The 18,908-nt window shown below is 39.7% G+C and overlaps 1 protein-coding gene across 2 annotated transcripts in view; it reads left to right on the plus strand.

Moving 5' to 3' along the window:
* The first annotated feature begins 1,905 nt into the window (after positions 1-1,905).
* Positions 1,906-18,908, plus strand: part of dnah1 (dynein, axonemal, heavy chain 1) — a 40,994-nt gene continuing 23,991 nt past the window's right edge. Inside the window, exons 1-32 of one of the 2 annotated variants that reach the window (XM_088086759.1) lie at positions 1,906-5,732; positions 6,988-7,167; positions 7,289-7,470; positions 7,750-7,900; positions 8,017-8,149; positions 8,238-8,408; positions 8,524-8,779; positions 8,919-9,076; positions 9,195-9,406; positions 9,766-10,064; positions 10,257-10,407; positions 10,532-10,725; positions 10,836-11,061; positions 11,253-11,372; positions 11,468-11,550; positions 11,663-11,804; positions 12,033-12,188; positions 12,282-12,480; positions 12,582-12,835; positions 14,205-14,417; positions 14,512-14,676; positions 14,804-14,925; positions 15,279-15,384; positions 15,482-15,661; positions 15,799-15,939; positions 16,116-16,279; positions 16,400-16,513; positions 16,763-16,951; positions 17,075-17,180; positions 18,038-18,151; positions 18,240-18,389; positions 18,720-18,806. In XM_088086759.1, coding sequence (XP_087942885.1) covers positions 6,991-7,167; positions 7,289-7,470; positions 7,750-7,900; positions 8,017-8,149; positions 8,238-8,408; positions 8,524-8,779; positions 8,919-9,076; positions 9,195-9,406; positions 9,766-10,064; positions 10,257-10,407; positions 10,532-10,725; positions 10,836-11,061; positions 11,253-11,372; positions 11,468-11,550; positions 11,663-11,804; positions 12,033-12,188; positions 12,282-12,480; positions 12,582-12,835; positions 14,205-14,417; positions 14,512-14,676; positions 14,804-14,925; positions 15,279-15,384; positions 15,482-15,661; positions 15,799-15,939; positions 16,116-16,279; positions 16,400-16,513; positions 16,763-16,951; positions 17,075-17,180; positions 18,038-18,151; positions 18,240-18,389; positions 18,720-18,806 — 5,115 coding nt within the window. In that variant the 5' untranslated portion in view covers positions 1,906-5,732; positions 6,988-6,990. The remainder of the gene's footprint in view (positions 5,733-6,987; positions 7,168-7,288; positions 7,471-7,749; positions 7,901-8,016; positions 8,150-8,237; positions 8,409-8,523; positions 8,780-8,918; positions 9,077-9,194; positions 9,407-9,765; positions 10,065-10,256; positions 10,408-10,531; positions 10,726-10,835; positions 11,062-11,252; positions 11,373-11,467; positions 11,551-11,662; positions 11,805-12,032; positions 12,189-12,281; positions 12,481-12,581; positions 12,836-14,204; positions 14,418-14,511; positions 14,677-14,803; positions 14,926-15,278; positions 15,385-15,481; positions 15,662-15,798; positions 15,940-16,115; positions 16,280-16,399; positions 16,514-16,762; positions 16,952-17,074; positions 17,181-18,037; positions 18,152-18,239; positions 18,390-18,719; positions 18,807-18,908) is intronic. The other variant, XM_088086756.1, reaches the window with a different exon arrangement.

An 18,908-nucleotide genomic window follows, 5' to 3' on the forward strand; every position in this document is an offset into this window, starting at 1 on the left:
TTGCTAATGCCAATACCGATATATACACTTTTTTTCCACTTCATTGCAGAGATCATAAAGTCTCTCCTGTACTGCAATTAACATATTATTATGCCGGTAACATTTTATGTGGATAGTCAGTTAGTTTATAGAGTATTTGCAATATTTCATCAGCTTATTAGCTGAGATTCAACACTTCAACTGTTTGACTTTGTTTAATTTATATATCTATATGTTTACAACCAAATGTCATAAATTTGCTTATGCTGTTGAAGCGATAGGCTAGATGAAAACTATGTTACTGTGAGAGTTAAGATATTGCATCCTGATATACTTTGTTTTCTTATGTTACAGATAATAATACTTTTTATCTGATGTGCACAGACTAATACAGATACAGTTGACATTTGACTGATTGTTCTTTAATGACTAGTTGTCCTTTTCCTTAAAAAGACAAATATACAGCTTTAATCTGAAGGAGCACATTGATTGCAAAGAACAAAACACTTAACAGAAACAAGCTTTCGGAGGGTTTGAGGGAGACTTGTGGTACCCATAAAACCCATTTTCATTCAGATATCTTGAGGTGAGAGTTCAAGCTACCCCTTTGGAAAGGACTGTGATAGTTGTTCCCCCACCAAAGTTTTGCCTAAATTTAGGGCATTAATTAGCTCCCAACCTGACAAGCTATGCCAACATGGTTGGTACCATTGGATGCCTTAGGGTGTCTAATTTCGCCATAACCCTCCTCGCTACCAAGCTTAAAAAAATGAGCATGCCACAGCGTTTTAAAGACATTCATGTCAGCCACTTATTTTCATTAGTATTTGTATAAAGAGGCCATGCACCCTGCTGGCCTCCATTTGGGGACACCTCAGCAAGTCTCAAAGAACTTCAGTGGATTCAAAGGTCCTTTGCTTGGCACAAGTGTAAACAAGCTGAAATAAGCTAACTACCATCAAGTGTGCTGGGGGTCAGAGGTCAGCACAATGAGGCTGGGATAAATACTTCACTCACTGGAGTTCAATGTCAGTTAGTTGCAGGGAGCCACTAATATAGTGTTTATGCTCACGTACACACAAACAACTTCAATTCTTTAACCTAACATCACTAAGATTCTCCCGCTGTGATGAATATTTCTTTCCTATGTTTTCTGACTTAAGTTCTCCTCCTTAGGGTCACACTAACAAATGTAGCAAATGAGAGGAAAAAATCAAACGCAGCTGTTTGAGGTCCTGGCCCACAGGTTGGGGGTTCCAGTCTGTCTCTCATGTCTGGCCACTTCGCTTCTTTGAGGCCCTTCTCAGGTCATTAAACAAGCCTTTACTGGCATGTTAAGAGTCCACCTGTGAGTCATCCAAGCCGTGACGGCAACTTCAATGTATAGCCAGGCACAAGGGTCACCGTTAACTAACAGTACCTCATATGACTGGTCAAAAACCAAATCTGCATGGAGACAGCCTCATACGTTGCTGGTATCTGCTTTGCTCTCGTAAAGTGCGCTGCTACAAAACACCGTGATGTTAACGATACACTAGCCGCCCTCATGGTGGTTCTGTTTCATCTATGAACTGACAGCAGTGACATTCATTGACCACAGTGGTGTTGTCACTCAGATCAGATGCCCAATAAAAGAGAAAGTGCTTTGGAAATGGGCCCTAGCAAAGGTAGGCTAATTGTTTTTGCAAGTCACAAGTCAGCCTTAAGTCTTTGTACTCAAGTCCAAAGTCAAGACTGACAAGTCTCAAATCCTAAAGTCATTATGCGTTCTTCATTATATGTAATGCCATTTTATCAACAGAGTAATGATATCTTACATTTACAAAAATCATGAATTCTTTTTAGGAAATTGTATTTACTTGTAAAAAGACAAGTCTGTTAGAAGTTGTTGCATCTCTATTTGTAATTTTCACCTGCACATTTTGCATCCTATTCATTTGTTGTTGACCACTGAGTAGTTTTTGTACTTGAAATGATCTTTTTATTATTTATTTTTCAACTGGTGCTCAGTAACATGATATTAGTTCGTCATAGTTCTCTCCTGCAACCTGACTGGATGCTGTGGGATTGATGCAAACAAAGTGGATTGGGGGAATAAAGTGTCCACTTGAAATGAAGGGAAATAATTAATTAATTAATGGTACATTTCTAAAATATTCTACTTTTAAATCTTTCAGCTTGGGGGAAGGTATCAAATACTCTCAAGTCAAAAGACTCAAGTCCAAGTGTAGTCACGAGTCATTAGCTTTAATGTCCAAGTGGAGTTGCAGGTCTTTTTGGATTTTGTCAAGTGTAAAGTCATCAAATTTGTGACATGAGTCTAGCTGAAGTCCACAACTCTGGGGTCCTGGAGGCAAATCTGTGAATCCTAGGATAATGAAGGAATGACTTGCGCTACTCTCCCTATGAGTGGCGTGAACTCGTTGCCTTCACTGGTTGGATTAGTTAGGAAGATTGTCAGAGTAAGTCAGTCAGAGGCAGAGTAAGGAGGACCCTTTCCTCACCATCCTAGGATTGGCAAATTTATGTCCAGGACTTTTATTTATTCCTTACACTCTAGTGTAAGTCATGAAGAAGGCTTTATAGCTCTGTGGCAAATGACTGCGGCTGCATGTTTTTCCACACTTTCTTTAGATATAACTAAACAAAATTTCAATCCATTCTCAAGAAAGCTTAATGAGACTTTACTGGAAACCACAGCATGCCTTTGTATGTTTCCATTTCTGTGTGCAAATGCAAAAATAAAATCACACTGCGACTTGAGGGCGTGCCAGCATTTGTGGTTGGATTGTGGGTTTCTCCTGGAGGTATGTGGGAATATGTGCAACTGCTAAACCCTCCTGGCTTTCCCAACAATGTGACAGTTAGAGGGGGGAGAGCCAGTGTTTGATCCCATCAGCCAACATCTGGCCCTCAGGAGGAGCTAAAGTTAGCAGCACATGCTGATGTCATTAGCGTAAAATGGGAGTTATATTCACAGAGCCATGACCCTCACAACATCCCAATACTGTGAAAGTAGGAGAGAGGGAGGAAGAGAAGTGGATGAATAGTGTGAGGATTTTAGGATGAAGAGGGGAGAGGATGGATAATACATCTGGGTGGTTATGTAAGTGACTAATATTGATGTTCTTCAATAGTTGAGCCAGATCTTTCATGGCGGCTTATATCTGCTGATGGACTGTTAGAATGAGATGTGAGAAATGGACGAGGACAGGGTGGATCAAAGCTGCAACGAAGCTTGTTAGGATTTAATCAGTTCCACACACCCAGAGCTGCTGGCCACATCTCTCCAATCAACTCCACAGTGAGCTCCAGAGATGGCTACCAAACGAACATTGGTAGGCGACCATGTTTCGAGGACCACCACCTCATCAGAGACTTGTGGTTCTTCTGAGGTTTTCTTTGGAACCTGGATTTCCTCACTGATTTCGTCGACCATTAGACATGTGCTAATGATTAATAAATTGCTGTGGTCAGGATGCTTTGAGTACTGAGGCCACTCTGATATGATAATGCCATTATTAGATGTGGGTAAATTCAACCCTTGGGGAAGTCTTTTATTTGGTTTAGGCTTCCATGTTGGCTAAAGTCATTACTTTCCATTGAAAAGAAGCCAATGAAGCAGAAAACCTCTTACTAAACATTTCAGCAGTCCTATTTCGGTAATGAAAGCTGCACAGAATCCATAGGATCCATATCAAGTCACTCTCTTTGACCTTTGTTCTTTGTCTCCACTGTAAAGCATTTTGTTCGCGGCCTTCTCACAAAGCTCATTACAGTGACGTAATTCACCTCTGACCCCCTGTCCTCATGATCCCAGCCACACTATACCTCCTCAATGACTCTCTGGTCCCCTCTCGACCTTAATTTATCCCTATCTGCGTGGCAGCATGTCCTTCGAAAGTGACACGTGAGGGTTCAGACACATGAAACTATTCGTTTGTGCTTGGCTACCCAATCTCAGGCTGCTCTGATGGGTTTCAACTAAAGAGGCCAGGGGCAGGAGCAGGGGCCGCAGTGCATGATGCCTGTGATCTGCCCTGGGAAACAGACGAGGTTATGATGCCCTTGTGACCCAGGAGTGTGGGGATCGCACGGGTCAATGGGGTTTCCCCCCCTTGTGGATACATGAGTGAGAAAGGAAGAGATTGGAAAAGCGCACACAGGAAAGAGTGCATTCCAATCAAATTCCATTAGCTTATCATTACTGCCATTACCGTCACTATCTCCAACATGAGCAGCATGGGATGTGAGTGTTGTGGTGCTTACCTGTGGAGAACAGCGTCATGTGAAATTTCTGTGGTGATTATGTAAACTTACTATCACTTTTGAGAACCAACCTCCTAGATGCTTAACCTGTCCAAAATACATATGTATGTATACATATATATAAAAACTGTATTTAATTTTTTGAGCTGTGACTTTGGTTTAGGTCTTCTTTTGCTTTCAGATTATTGCTATTCTTGTTTCCCACAGTTAATCAGCTGTTTGAGTCAGAGGACAATAGAATTTTGAGACTGGGGGTGGTTTGATGAGAAATTGTCTTATTCATGGGCGGATTATGAGGCAATGGGCCCTTGGGCCACATCACCTCCCTCAGATATGAGCAAGACAAGTTCACTTCATTTATCCTGCATAGCTTTCTTATTCCACTCACTTTTTCCCATAAGAGATATATTCAGATATACTGTATACAAAATTATTAATGCTATAATGTGACAACACTGTTAAATTTTCTTTGGTAGGCTACAGTGAACAAAATTTTAACACATCACTTCTCCCATTTTTGCTGGTTTAAGTTACAGATCTAAGACTTTTTCATGCACTCAATAGATATATTTCTCTCAAATTTTGTTTGTTAATCGGTCTGTGTTAGTGAGCACTTTTCGATTTCCATGATAATCAATCTATCTGACAAGTGTGGCATTTCAAGATCCTGACTTAACTGCATCAGTAGCCCACTATACAGGTGTGTCTTGGGCTGATCACAACAAAAGGCTAAAATGTGCGGTTTGATCGCACAACACGTTGCAACAGATGCCTTAAGTTTTGTGGGAGCGTGCCACTGGCGTGCTGACCGCTGCCTGCAAATTCAGGGAAATTACATTCGAGACTTTTTATTTTAATCAATCCAAGGCACCACAGTAATGATGTTGTTTAATCAGCATCTTGATATGCCACATCATATCAGCCTATCCTGGAAAAAAGGGAAGTGCTCATTAATAAAGATTTTAACAAATTAGCAAACAAAATTTGAGAGAGATATATCTACAGCATGCATGACAAAAGTCTAAAATCTTAAACTTGTGAAAAATGAGGGCAAAGACAAACCTGATACGTTTAATTTTTTGTTCAAGTTCTCATTATGCAGCAAAATAGCCACTATTAGGCCTACAGATTACAGGGAAGGCTGCCTCCGGTTATTTTTGTACTTTTCTCTTGCTTTTCTTTTCTTTTCGTGCAAGAGTGTGTGACTTTTGTTCACTGAGTGGACATTTTAAAGCTCTTTCTTTTGGTCTGGTCTTTCTTCAGTCTGTCTCAAAGCCTCAGGTTGCTGTGAGACGCTCTCCGTGCCGTCGGTGGGGCTTTACGTCTTCGTCTCCTTGACAACTGTTGCCGCGTGCAACGCTTACACACCAGTAGTTAACTTTCACTGAGAAACCGAGATTTCACAAGTTCGTCTCGACAGTATTTTATTCATGTAGAGGATACTTTAAAGATCCGTTACAACTTGATGTAGACTTTAAAACAAGGTAACGTATGTCAAGAGTGTTTTTTTCCCTGTTGTTTATAAAATTAAAATAGCAAACGTTTGAGCGCTGGTGATGCGCTAAATGTGCTAACAGCTAGCACTAGCTTACTACCTTACGTTGGAATGTCGTTTTACTAGTTTGTTACCGTTTGTTAGCGTAAGCTAACGCTTGTCACTGTAACTTAGTGTGCAGCAATTTGCTTGTGAATTATGTTGGTTTCTACTCTTCTTTTTAAATATAACCTTAGCTGTGTCTTACTTATGGGAAAATTAAATTAAAAAATGAGTTTGTTAGGTTCTTCCATGGGCTATTTAAAGTCTATGGGTGCTCCTAGGACAGAAACAAATATGGGTGGAATGTAACTAAGTACATTTACTCAAGTGCTGTACTAAAGTATGAATTTGATGTACTTTTGCTTTACTTGCATAATTTTACATTTCTACATTTATCTGACCACAGTTGTTACTTTACAAAGTAAGACTTGTGCATTAAAAAAACATAAGAGATTATAAAATATGATGTTTTGCTATAAATTAAATTACCAAACAGTTTATACTAGTACAGCTGCAATTATTAGTTGATTAATCATTGCATCTGTGATTCACAGGAAATTAACTGCCAGTCAGTTGATATACATTGAAGAATTTTTCAAATTTATCAGATGCTTTTGAGTTTTGGGTTTTGTTTTGGGCTTTTTTCAATTTTGTTTATAGTTTTATACTTTCTTTTGTTTTTAATTTTTTTTTTGATTTTTTTTCTATCTTTTTTATTTTTAAATAATATTGAGTTTGGGGGTGTTTTTTCTATTTTGTACAGATAATTTGGATTTTACAAAATATTTTTCTTCTTAGTTTTTAAATTTGAATTTATGGGGTGTTTGTTTTTCTAATAATTTTTGAGTTTTTTGATTGTGTGTGTGTTTATTGCATTGGGTACTTTTACTTTGAATACTTTAAGTACATTTTCCTGATTATACTTACGTACTTTTACTTAAGTACCATTTTCAATGCAGGACTTCTTTGTAAGCAAGTATTCTCACAGGGTAGTATTTGTACTTTTACTTAAGTAACAGATCTGAATATTTCTTCTTCCATTGCTGTAATGTAAATATTAACTTATAGTTGGCAACTGCATTTTGCACGTAACATAAAGTATTTTGAGGAAATAGTCCATACTGCTCAGATTATTTTAGAAGCAGCTGAAATTATTAAATCCAGGCTCCATTGTTGCCACATAAATTATTTTTTTCTCCAAGAGGATGGCAACGAAATATTTGCCTGGTTTTGGTGTACTGGTGCCTCGTCCCCCCAGCAAACCTCCAGAGCTCAAGCCTCCAGCTCCAGGTCACAGGTGCAAACTCCCTCCAATCAGTAAATGCTCTGTGACTGAACAAAAAGGCATCTACTCAGATATCGTCACTACATCCAAGTACCAGGTAAAAGCCCAATGCATTTGATGCTTCTAATTCTGACTGACATTTATGAAGCCCATGACACCCAAATGTTGATCTTCTGTAGTTCTCTGACCAAAATCAAAAGTAACTGTTTATTGACTAGCCTTGTACAGCGGGACCTGAAACCCAGCAGAGGACACAGGGCCTTGTTGAAAAGGATAACCATGGACCTGCTGAACAGCTTTCACAGACTTCTTACTTCTGCTGTGGTGGAGATAAACCCAAGGTCCAGATACCCTACCAAACCATTTCTGGCCAGATCCCCCGCAAGTTAGCGATAGAGAGGTATGCAGTGTTTGTTTGCACCATGTATGACAGAAGCGGATGATTCATCTAGTGTTGTAGAGCTTTGGTTGCATTTCCCACAGTGAGGGTATTCCATATACTGTGTGTCAAGATTCACTGATCATGCGCTGAAGTAAGACGCTGGATTCCATTATATGATACATATTTAATGGTTTTGTCTTACTGTACATTAGCTTGTTTATTGAGGTCCACGAGTCACTTTATTTTAACAGTCTGTTTTAAAATGTATTTTTATTTTTTTATATTGTTTTCTCATAGACTTCGAAGGGAATATTCAAAGTTAGACTTTGAACAGCTCTTGGCAGAAAAAGGCATATACTCCAGTCTCCTAATACCAAGACATCTGAGCAGTAGTGATGAGCATATGACTACGACAGACAATCCTGTATCACCCTATCTCCCTCTGGAGGTGAGTCAGTTACTGCTGCTTTTTTTCTGTGGCATTTTGGTTGCCTTTTACCATTACATCCCATATTTTGGGGAACAGCACAACCAACACTCATTTTTCCTATTTTTCGCTTTTAGATATTTGACAATGAGGAGTATGACTGCAGGTCTCCAGAGGACTGGCTTGCTCTGGGCAATGTTGAAGGATCACCTGATCGAAAACCTATTCCTGCAAAAGCCCTGCTGCCTATAGAAGACAAGATTCCTTCCGGTAAAATGTCAGAGTCATACTGTGTCAACAGAGATAGACATTCATTTCTGTTCTTTGACGATTACTCTCTTCTCTCTCTTTTGTGAAGAGGACCCAAAAAGCTACCCTCTGGAGTACAACTGGCATTTAGTTGGGGTTCTTGACTATTGCAAAGAGAAATGCCAGTACCTGGTTCAGAAAGTCCACCAGGAAAGCAAACGGACAGATGACGAAGGAAATCCTATTTTGAATGCAGAACACAAAAAGAGGAAATATTGTGGTTGGTTTCATGTCTTTGCGCCGTAATGACACAGTATTATCTTATCTTGTCCTCGTTGTTACCAATTGTTATATTGATCATATGTGTATGTCTTCCATCTCCCGGTGTTTTACAGAAGAAAACTCCATGCGAGCGGGCACTCAGTTCTGGGTACCCAGGATCCGATTGTTATTCAGTGCTGAGGACCCACGAGTCTTTGTTGAACGGATTCAGTTTGCCTTGTGTTTGAGGAAGGACACAGAAGCCCTGCTTCTTTACCACTTGTCTGTGGATTGCATGCCCATCTGGAGGGGAACACCATCTCTTGATACCCGCAGTCTCCAGCGTATCAAAGGACACACCCTTTCAACCCCTCGGCTTCGACTGAAAATGTGAGTAAAGCCAGTGTCATATTACTGCTGTCACAATCCACTTGTTCAATATGACCTACTTGATTAAAGATCCCTCTGAATTGAAATGTGAACTAACAAGTAGGGTGAATAAGGTGTCTAAAAAATATGTAATGTTCAGTCTAGAGAAGTGTATAGAGGATCTGGAGAAGGAGGTCAAACTTGAATACGACCGTACAATGAACCGCATGAGCTTTGACAAAGTAGTGATGAGCCACCCTGAGGAGTTTTCACACATCACCCTGCCACAGAGGGATCCTGAGAATGTACCGCAAAAAGGTAAGACAGTTATACATTTCTTTGAGTCAGTGGTGTCAAGATTTAACAAATGTAGTACAGCTCTGTACCTGACATTCACCCCAGAATCTAAACACTGGTTTGTTTTATGTATTTACAGAGAGCATTGAAGTTTCTCATCATAATTTCAAGAAGAACCAAGCTACTGTTGTCTTCCGTTCCCTGCTGACAAAGCCACAGGTCATCTGTGCATTATCTGAAATATGGATTGAGTGCAACAAAGTAGCAACCATGAGGCTATTCAATGTTGCCTCAATCAAACCACTGCGACTGGACGAGTTTGAAACCATCCAGTCTCAAATGCACACCCAGGTACTGTAATAATGGAATTGCTTTTCTTCTGCCAATACTAGGGTTTAAGTAGCTTTAAATTTTTGATTTCTTTTAAATACGAATTTGAATGCATTGTCCTAATTTAAGCATGACCCGTGCTAAAACAGTTTGTCATCAGGGCAACTTATGAAGCAACTTATTTGTGGTCAAACCATTTGTAAAAGATTAACATCAACATCTCTTTTTTTCTGTGATACTGGTAACAATTTCACATTTAATCATGGACACTTTTATGCAGCTCATGTTAACTGGAAATGACAAAAAAAAACTTGCAGAGGAAGAAGACGCCTACGTTTCACATGAATAACGATGTATCAAGTGTTTTTCTCTTTCTCCAGATAAACTTGTTTCTCAGGGAGGCATGGATCATCACGCTGAGCAACAGTATACGTTCCAACTTGGGGAATATTGGCCCGGGCTCGTACAACGTGTACGAAGACCACTGGGAGATGTACAAGATGTCTAAGCTGTACAGACTAATGTCTGTGGTGCGCTTTAACCAGCAGGACTCCTTGCGCTTCCTTGTGCAGGATTCACTGGCCAGCCTGACTCAGCTGCTGTTAAACGCTTGCCACAGTATGCTGACATGTCCTCAGGACCTGGTCTGGGGCCATGATCTTGTCACAAGCCCCTACAAGTAAGATGGCATGCGCCTGCACACATTGGCACACACTCACATTTATTTGAACATTTTCACACACTTTTATGTCAGTATGCATCTGTGATTTCTTATGATGTTTCTATATCTTGTAGTATGCTTAGTCCAATTTTAAGGAGTGTGTGAAGGATTTAGTATGGTGTTGGTAATATTACTCCATTCTCTCTCTAGGCCAAAAAAGAATCCTCTGTTCCTGGTGGACTTGGTTCTGGATCAGACTGGGGTTCATTACAGCACTCCACCAGAGAACTTTGCAACATCCATCATTAACCTTTTTGATAAGGCCATTTTGGCCACGTACAACGTCCCGCAACTTGATAAGGTAAAATAAAATCTGTAATCAACAGAATCGTAGAGCATTAAATCACCATTGGAAATGGATGACGATAATGACATGTTAACTTTGCAGGACAGTGATTTAACCGTTCCTCTCTTGTCCATGCCAGTTTGTGATGCAGAAGTTGTTCATTGGTGGTGATCCATTGCTCGAATCAGTGAATTTGTGGGAACCAGAGGTAACTGAGCTGAGAGAGAAGGTCCACAGTGCCCTGATACAAGCAGCCGTACCTCTCAGGGCCTATGCTGCTGAATATGAAAAACACCTAGAGCTACACAACTTGGACATAGAAACCTATGTCAAGTAAGTCTGTTTGAAATTTTTAATGCAAGCTCTCCAACAAGGTGTCAGATTTATGGTCCATTCAGCATGCTTTCTTCATTAAATGGAGTCATTTAAATCTTCTTTGTCAGATCTCATACACATGCAGAGCAGACATCTCAAGAAATAAAAAAAGAGGTGGAACAACATCTCAAAGACAAGGAAAGGCTGGAGCACTCTCTGCCATCCTCCATTGTTATTGGTCCATTTGTTGTCCGTGTGGAGGCTGTACGTCTGGCTCTGTGCAACAAAAGAAAGGCTTTAGCCAATGCAATGTTGGACCACCTTGTTCGGAAGCTACGCAAGCAGGTTGATGATGTAAGTCATTTGTTTAGAGACCAGAAAACACTTATAAGAAATTAATAATTCAGTATATACTGCATGTGTATCTCATATTGAAGTACTTTGTTAATTACTTTTAGACAGGACCTGCATTTATTTCAGTTTGAAAGCGGCCCCATCCCTGCCTTCTTAACTTCGATTATATGTTTTGTCTTGTATGTGTGTAGGCATGTGAAGAGTGCAACACAATGAGTAGAAAGCTAAATGAGAAGCCCAATAGTATTGAGGAACTGACTGAAAAAAGGGATTGGATGAAGCAAATCCCAGAACAGCTCAAGAGTTACAAGGTGCGCATTTATGGACTGGCTATTTCTGTTATGTGTCATATGAAGGGATACTTTGTCAATAAATCGGATTATTTTTTCCAATGCGTCCACAACAGGAACTTATTGGCAAGACCCTGTCTGACTATGAGCTGATAGAAGAGCTCTCCTACTGTGTTTCAGATGAAGATGTCACTAAAAAGTAAGTGTAAAATAACATGCTAATGTTTGGAAAAGTTGTTTGCAGTGGTTAGAGTGATCAGAGGAAACTGAGGAGTTATTATAGTCATTGCTAGTGTAACTTATTTCTGCAGGTGGAGAGCTATAGGGTGGCCTCATAAAATAATCGGCCAAATGGAAGCAGTAGCGGTCCAGAGTGTGGAGGATGAGGCGCGCTTCCATAAGATCCAGCTGGCTAATCAGAACAACTTTGAGGAGCAGCTCGATTCTCTACAGGTCAGCTGAGCCAACAAGTTTTTTTTTTTCAACATTAACTGAACATACAGCCTTGTTTGGCCACATCTGATAGTAGACGTCCTTTGTGATTTTTATTTTTTTAGTGGTCATCTTGTGAGATGTCCACCCAACAATCTCTAATCTATTATGTTAACATGTTATAAATGATAAGTTCAGGAGAGCAAATTGAGGCCATTTCATTCTAAATCACAGCAACTGTGTTTATAGATGCTGGTTGCTGGCTTTGCGGGTCATGCAGACATTGAGCATGCCCATGAGGTGGCCAATGAGATGAGGCGCACAAGCAAGCAACTTAAGGAGTGTCAGACAATGGCTCAAACCTACAATGCAAGGGAACGTCTGTTTGGTATTCCTATCACTAATGTAAGTGAAAGAGAAACCATCAAATAAACATACTGAGAATCAATATACATTTGTATTGTTTTTCTGATAATGAAATCTAAATGTATATTACAGTACGATCGGCTGCAGAAGCTGGTAAAGGATTTCCAGCCTTTTAAAGATTTATGGACCACAACCTCAGACTGGCTACGTTGGCATGAGAGCTGGCTCAATGACCCGCTGTCTTCCATAGACCCCGAGCAGCTTGAGCACAATGTTACAGATGCCCACAAGACCATGCACAAATGTATTAAACAGTTCAAGGATATTCCTGGTAGGTGGTACATCTATCACCATTCAAACTTGATAAAGTTAAGTGTGGTTGTTATAGTAATATGTCTGATATGTTCTTTTCTTTGTCTTTCGCAACACCAGACTGCCAGTTGGTGGCAACTGTAATCCGCAGAAAGATTGAGGACTTCCTTCCTTACGTTCCTCTGATTCAGGGCTTGAGAAACCCAGGGATGAGGAGCCGCCACTGGGAGATGCTTTCAGAACGCATTCAGATGAAAGTCAAGCCCAAAGCTAACCTAACCTTCTCCCGCTGCATGGAGCTTGGCCTACAGAACCATGTGGATGACATAGCTCATGTGGCTGAGGTGGCTGGGAAAGAGTACACCATTGAACAGGTACCTTGGAGTGGGAGTCATGTATAGTATTTTATGAAGTGTGAAGTTGTGTTTGTTTCAGATGTCTGATGAACAGAGTGCCACCGTGGAAAAGCAAAGTTTGTTGCACCATTCTCTTTTCCCAGGGCTATCCTTAACCCAGGGTTAGGAGTTGTCCCTTTTCTTCTTCTATGTTTTTTTTTAATTGAAATTTTATTGATTTTGAATGGGTTGGTACATGGCAGGTTAACATATCAGATGAGACATTCCATTGGCAGCAATAAGAATAAAATGGCTGTACAAGAGAGTGCATCACAAAAGTCATCATTCCCTCCAAAAAATAAATTAATTACTTGAATATACTTACTCATGTGTCTAAGAATTTTACTCCAAAAGGGTTGATTAGGCAGACAATCTCAAAAACAGTCTAAAAAAAGTGCCCTTTTCTTTTTGGCATTTGCAACATGAGTTATTAGTTAGTAAACCCCCCTATGTAGTCTGGTTGGTGTCCAGTAGTACCTGTGTATTTTTTTATACTGAGTGAATTTGCTCTTGGATTAGAGCTGGCTCTGTTTACACTCAAGTTGGTAATTTAGGGTTAACCCAAACTCAGGGCTGTATAATTCACACTGGACCTCTAATAGCCCTAAGTCATATGTCTGTTGGCACCATATATATATCATCAAAAAACGTTTAACTTATCAGAAACTGAAGTGGGGGTGGGGTTTATGATCTATACAGCAGCCAACCACCAGGGGGCGATTGAAATGTTTTGGCTTCACTTATGGGGAGCTGTCATGTTGTCAGTCTTTATATACAATAATGCAAACTAGTGCGATATACTATTTTGTTATAACATTGCGGCCTGAACATTGACACTCTCGATGATATATCCATTACTTTGGAGATAAAACACATAACCATTCATTAAGATCATAAGAGATGGAGGTTAATCCAGAGAGCTGTTCAGTTAGTTTGTAATGTGTAAGTTATATGTGTAAGTTATAACCACATACATTGTTGAATCTAATATATGTTCACAGCAGTAGAATGAGACTACATATGCATTTCTCTGTCATTGTTACTTTCATAGTTATGTCATTTTGTTGCTGGTCATATTTATGATCAACTCAATGGGATTGTGGGTCAGAGTAGCCACAAAAACATGTTGGCTTGCATGCTGCAAAATGCGACTGGATGCAGTGGAATATTTTGGTATTTTTAGCATGCTGCATTTGACATACTGTGTATTCGGACATACATAAATCTTTCTCTGGCATACTAAATAGTATGGTAGTATGGGTATTGAGACGCACATAACAGAGTAAGCCACTCATTTTTAGCTCACAACAACTCCACCTACTTTTTTTTTTCACTCCTTCTCACCCAGGCCCTGGAAAAGATGGAACGAGAGTGGTCAACAGTAGACTTTGATGTGTTGCCCTACAAAGAGACAGGCACCTACATCTTGAAGAGCCCAGATGAAGCATCACAATTACTGGATGACCACATTGTTATGACCCAGAGCATGTCCTTCTCTCCCTTCAAAAAAGCCTTTGAGGACCGAATCAACTCCTGGGAGAGCAAACTCAGAATAACTCAAGTACACACAAACACACTGAATGAGGGTCTTGTGTCTTCTGTCATTTTCATGCAGTGTCTTATGTGGTGCTGCTGCCCTCTTCTGGTGCTTGCAGGATGTTCTGGAGGAGTGGCTGACCTGCCAGCGCTCCTGGCTCTACCTGGAGCCCATCTTCAGCTCTGATGATATCAACCAGCAGCTGCCTGTGGAAGGAAAAAGATACCAGCAAATGGATCAGACATGGAGGAGAGTCATGAAAAATGCCTTTAATAATCGAAAGGTCAGAGATTCCACACAGCTTCATATTAAAGGAGGAGGTTTTGGTTTTATACAGAGATAATGTAGAGAGATAATACTGACGTGTTTGTTGTAAACTGTTTAATGTGTGTTTCTACGTTTATCTCAAGGTGATTGAGCTGTGTCCAGATGCACGTCTGCTAGACAAACTAAAGGAGTGCAACACATTATTGGAACAGGTGCAGAAGGGTCTCAGTGAATACTTGGAGAAAAAACGAGGTGCCTTCCCCAGGTAAGCCTCACTGAAGGTGTCCTAAAATTCTCCTGGCTTTCACTTTGTGATTGTGGTGATAACAGATTTATGACATGACTTTACATATCATTCCTTGGGGAAGATATGTATTGATACAACATTTTCATATGATACCACAATCTCACCAACAGTGAGTGGCCAAAGAAACTTTCTTCATTTGCTATAAATTTGAAAAGCTATGGTACCAGAAGGAAAACAAGCAAATATCTTGAAAAAGTAAAGGCTTCTTATGTACAATAACCCGTGGATGATTTGTGGCCATCTCTAAGCTAAATTATGACACACTGTTGATTACACAGACAATTTACTGTACAGTGCATATTTTTTTGTAGATTTTACTTCCTGTCAGATGATGAGCTCCTGGAGATTCTGTCCCAGACCAAAGACCCTACTGCTGTACAACCGCATTTACGCAAATGCTTTGAGAACATCGCACGGGTATTTTATGGCCAGTGTCTTTAACAGTTACTCTGCTTTTACAGTACTGAAAGTGTAACATGTACTACATATGACTGAGACTTCTGTTGGTTCTCAGCTTCAATTCCAGTCGGATCTACAGATTACTCACATGTACTCTGGAGAAGGGGAGGAGGTTAAGCTGTTCCTGCCAGTGTGGCCGACTGGAAATGTGGAGGACTGGCTCAGGGAAGTCGAGAAATCTATGAAAGCCACATTGAGGGATAATATTGACCGTTCACTTAAAGTCTACCCTGAGGTCTGCGACCCTGATTCTTACTTTGATGTTTTTAGTGTGTTTGTACTCTTTTATCACTTGTTTAGAATTCCAAAATGTGGGAATATTAAAGTTTTACAGCTTTTGTGTCATCTGTGTGTGCTCTGTTGACCTCTCAGCAACCACGTGCAGAGTGGGTGTTAGCGTGGCCTGGTCAAGTGGTGATAGCTGGCTGTCAAGTCTTCTGGACTGCTGAGGTGTCTGAGGCCCTGGAGCAAGGAGTTTTGGCTGATCGTCTTTATCCCCAGCTAGAGACACAGGTGTGGACGTAGTATTAGACTGGCAAATATTCCAACTAAATAACATTTTAAATATTGATAATTAATGAAAAACATACACTTTCCATTATTTATTGCTCACATTTGCATCGAATGTTGGCCATTCTATTGTATACTGTGTACTGACGTTCTTAAAATGTTCCCTTTTGTTTCTGAAGCTGGGTGACTTGGTGCAGCTGGTGAGAGGGCCACTGTCTAAGATGCAACGAGCAGTGCTGTCCGCCCTCATAGTCATAGAGGTCCATGCTAAGGATGTTGCGGCCAAACTGGTGGAGCAGGAGGTCTCAAGCATCAATGACTTTGAGTGGATCAGCCAGCTCAGGTTATCTTTTTGTTTTGTTGTTCTGTAATCTTTTACTTTTCACTTCTGTCAGTCTTTACCATCATTTTGTAATTCTGTGGGTGCAGAGTCAGTCTGATACTGATCTGATACTGTTTGTAGGTATTACTGGGCAAAAGATGACTTGTACATCCATGCAGTGAATGCAGAGTTTTTGTATGGATATGAGTACCTTGGTAACTCTGGACGTCTGGTCATTACCCCGCTCACTGACAGGTAGTTTTTAAGTCTACTTTTGTCCATTCTGTTATTTTCCTGAATGTTGTGTAATCATTTGAATACCATTCTTCCGACTGAGATATGAATGTGCTTGTGTCTTTATATGGCTGGCTTTGCTCTGTGATGATGATTTGCCTGACAAAGATTATTAGATCGAAATGTTGTACAACTAAAGTGTACTCGGAACTTTTAATACAATTTGCGGATCTTTTGTTTAATCAATACCTTACTTCCTGCCTCTTACAGATGCTACCTGACCCTAACAGGAGCTCTACACCTAAAGTTTGGAGGGGCTCCTGCAGGTCCAGCAGGGACAGGAAAGACAGAAACCACCAAAGATCTGGGAAAGGCGCTGGCTATTCAGACAGTTGTTTTCAACTGTTCTGATCAGCTAGACTTCATTGCTATGGGCAAGTTCCTCAAAGGACTGGCCAGGTTCGAGGCAGTTACTAAAGTGTGATGTCTGTTGTTGCTGTTGCAGTTGTCTGTCTGCTGTTAAATATCCAAAATCTCCCACTAATCACATTCATGTTGCTTTTTTTGTGTTTCTTTTTGCAGCTCTGGGGCCTGGGCATGCTTTGATGAGTTTAATCGGATAGATGTGGAAGTGCTATCAGTGGTGGCACAGCAGATTACCACTATACAAAAAGCCCAACAGCAAAGGGTGAGAATTTAATTCACTAGAATTTCACACACTGGTACCTACTGTACATATCCACAGAGTGCTTGAGTTGTAGAAGTTCTGTGCATAAGTAAAGCCGTTGTGTACATCATGTATATATTTCGACTGCATTTCAAGAAAAAAACAAATATGATTGTTTTGCTTCAGTAATTTTTACATGCTTTATATATTTGATTCAATGGACTTAACCCTCTAGAGCAATTCCAGAGACTTGGAAGTAGGACTATATATATATATATATATATATATATGTGTGTGTGTGTGTGTGTGTGTGTGTGTGTGTGTGTGTGTGTGTGTGTGTGTTATTTCAAAGCCAACACAAGAACAGATAAAATACTGTGTTGCACATATGTCAGAGATGGTCATGTTGCTCTAAAATGACAAATATTGCTTATATTTGTCAGTAAAAACAACTAAGTTATCTATGACTTTAATAAAAAAAATAAATACACTGCTAGTCTTTAAAGTTGGTAATAACAGAATGATGTTTTATATGAACAGTTATATCATAAAAGATGCTGTTTATGTAGCTAGATTACATTACACACCAGTATAGAAAGTAGATCAGTCAACTACAGGACTTAACATTTCCAGAATTGAAGTTAATGCCAATTATTTATATTCTGATAGTGACCAGTTTTATTACATGTATTATTTGGAATCAGTTTGTACCTTGAACTAATAATAATATAGTAATTTCATATTATGAAGTTGCAGAATGGAGAAATTGTAAGAGTAAAGAGTGTTTGTTTTTTGTTTTTTTTTACCACATCTGCATTCCACGCATAAAGAAGCAGTTATATGTATCTCTAAATAATAGGTGTATGTTGTGATTTTAGGCAGAGAGGTTTGTGTTTGAGGGGGCAGAGATTCCTCTTGTCCCTTCTTGCGCCGTATTCATCACTATGAACCCTGGTTATGCTGGACGCACTGAACTGCCCGACAATCTCAAGGTATGAAACAGTGATTTATTTTTAAATAACTAAATAACATTGAGGATAACCAGTTAGGGTTGAACAAAGGAGATTGTATCTTTTACAGGCACTGTTTCGTCCTGTGGCTATGATGGTCCCTGACTATGCTATGATAGCTGAGATCTCCTTGTACTCATTCGGCTTCAGTGATGCCAAACTCCTCTCCAAGAAGATCACCACCACTTTCAAGCTCTCCTCTGAACAACTGAGCTCTCAGGTATTGTATAGATTCAAAGGAAATCTGAATAAGAATCAGCTGAATCTCCACATCAATTTCTGTCAGCCAAGAAAACATGCAGTTTGTGTTATTAAAGTGGGCATATGTGGTATTGAAAAAGCAAATTAAACTGGCATGCGTATATTATATGTATATTGTGATAGACATTACTTTTTAAAACTTTAATACAACTTTAATTTTACAGCATTACACTATAAAAAATGCCAAACACATAGTTACATATAAATGGAAAGATGAGAATCTAAGTGTATGTATATAGGAATAACAAAGATATGAAGATGTGCTGACATTTGCTCATTGTCTATAAAGGATCATTATGACTTTGGAATGAGAGCTGTGAAGACTGTGATTTCAGCTGCTGGAAACTTGAAGAGAGAAAATCCCATCATGAATGAGGTTGGAAATATTTATTTTGTTTATGATGGAAATAAGATGTCAGAAAATATGACAGATTTTGAATTAAGTTTGAAAAACTACCTGTCCAATTTAATATTTTAT

The sequence above is a fragment of the Plectropomus leopardus genome, chromosome 2, assembly GCF_026936395.1.
Source record: "Plectropomus leopardus strain MGB_pleo_1.0 chromosome 2, ASM2693639v1, whole genome shotgun sequence".
NCBI classification, from domain to species: Eukaryota; Metazoa; Chordata; class Actinopteri; order Perciformes; family Serranidae; genus Plectropomus; species Plectropomus leopardus.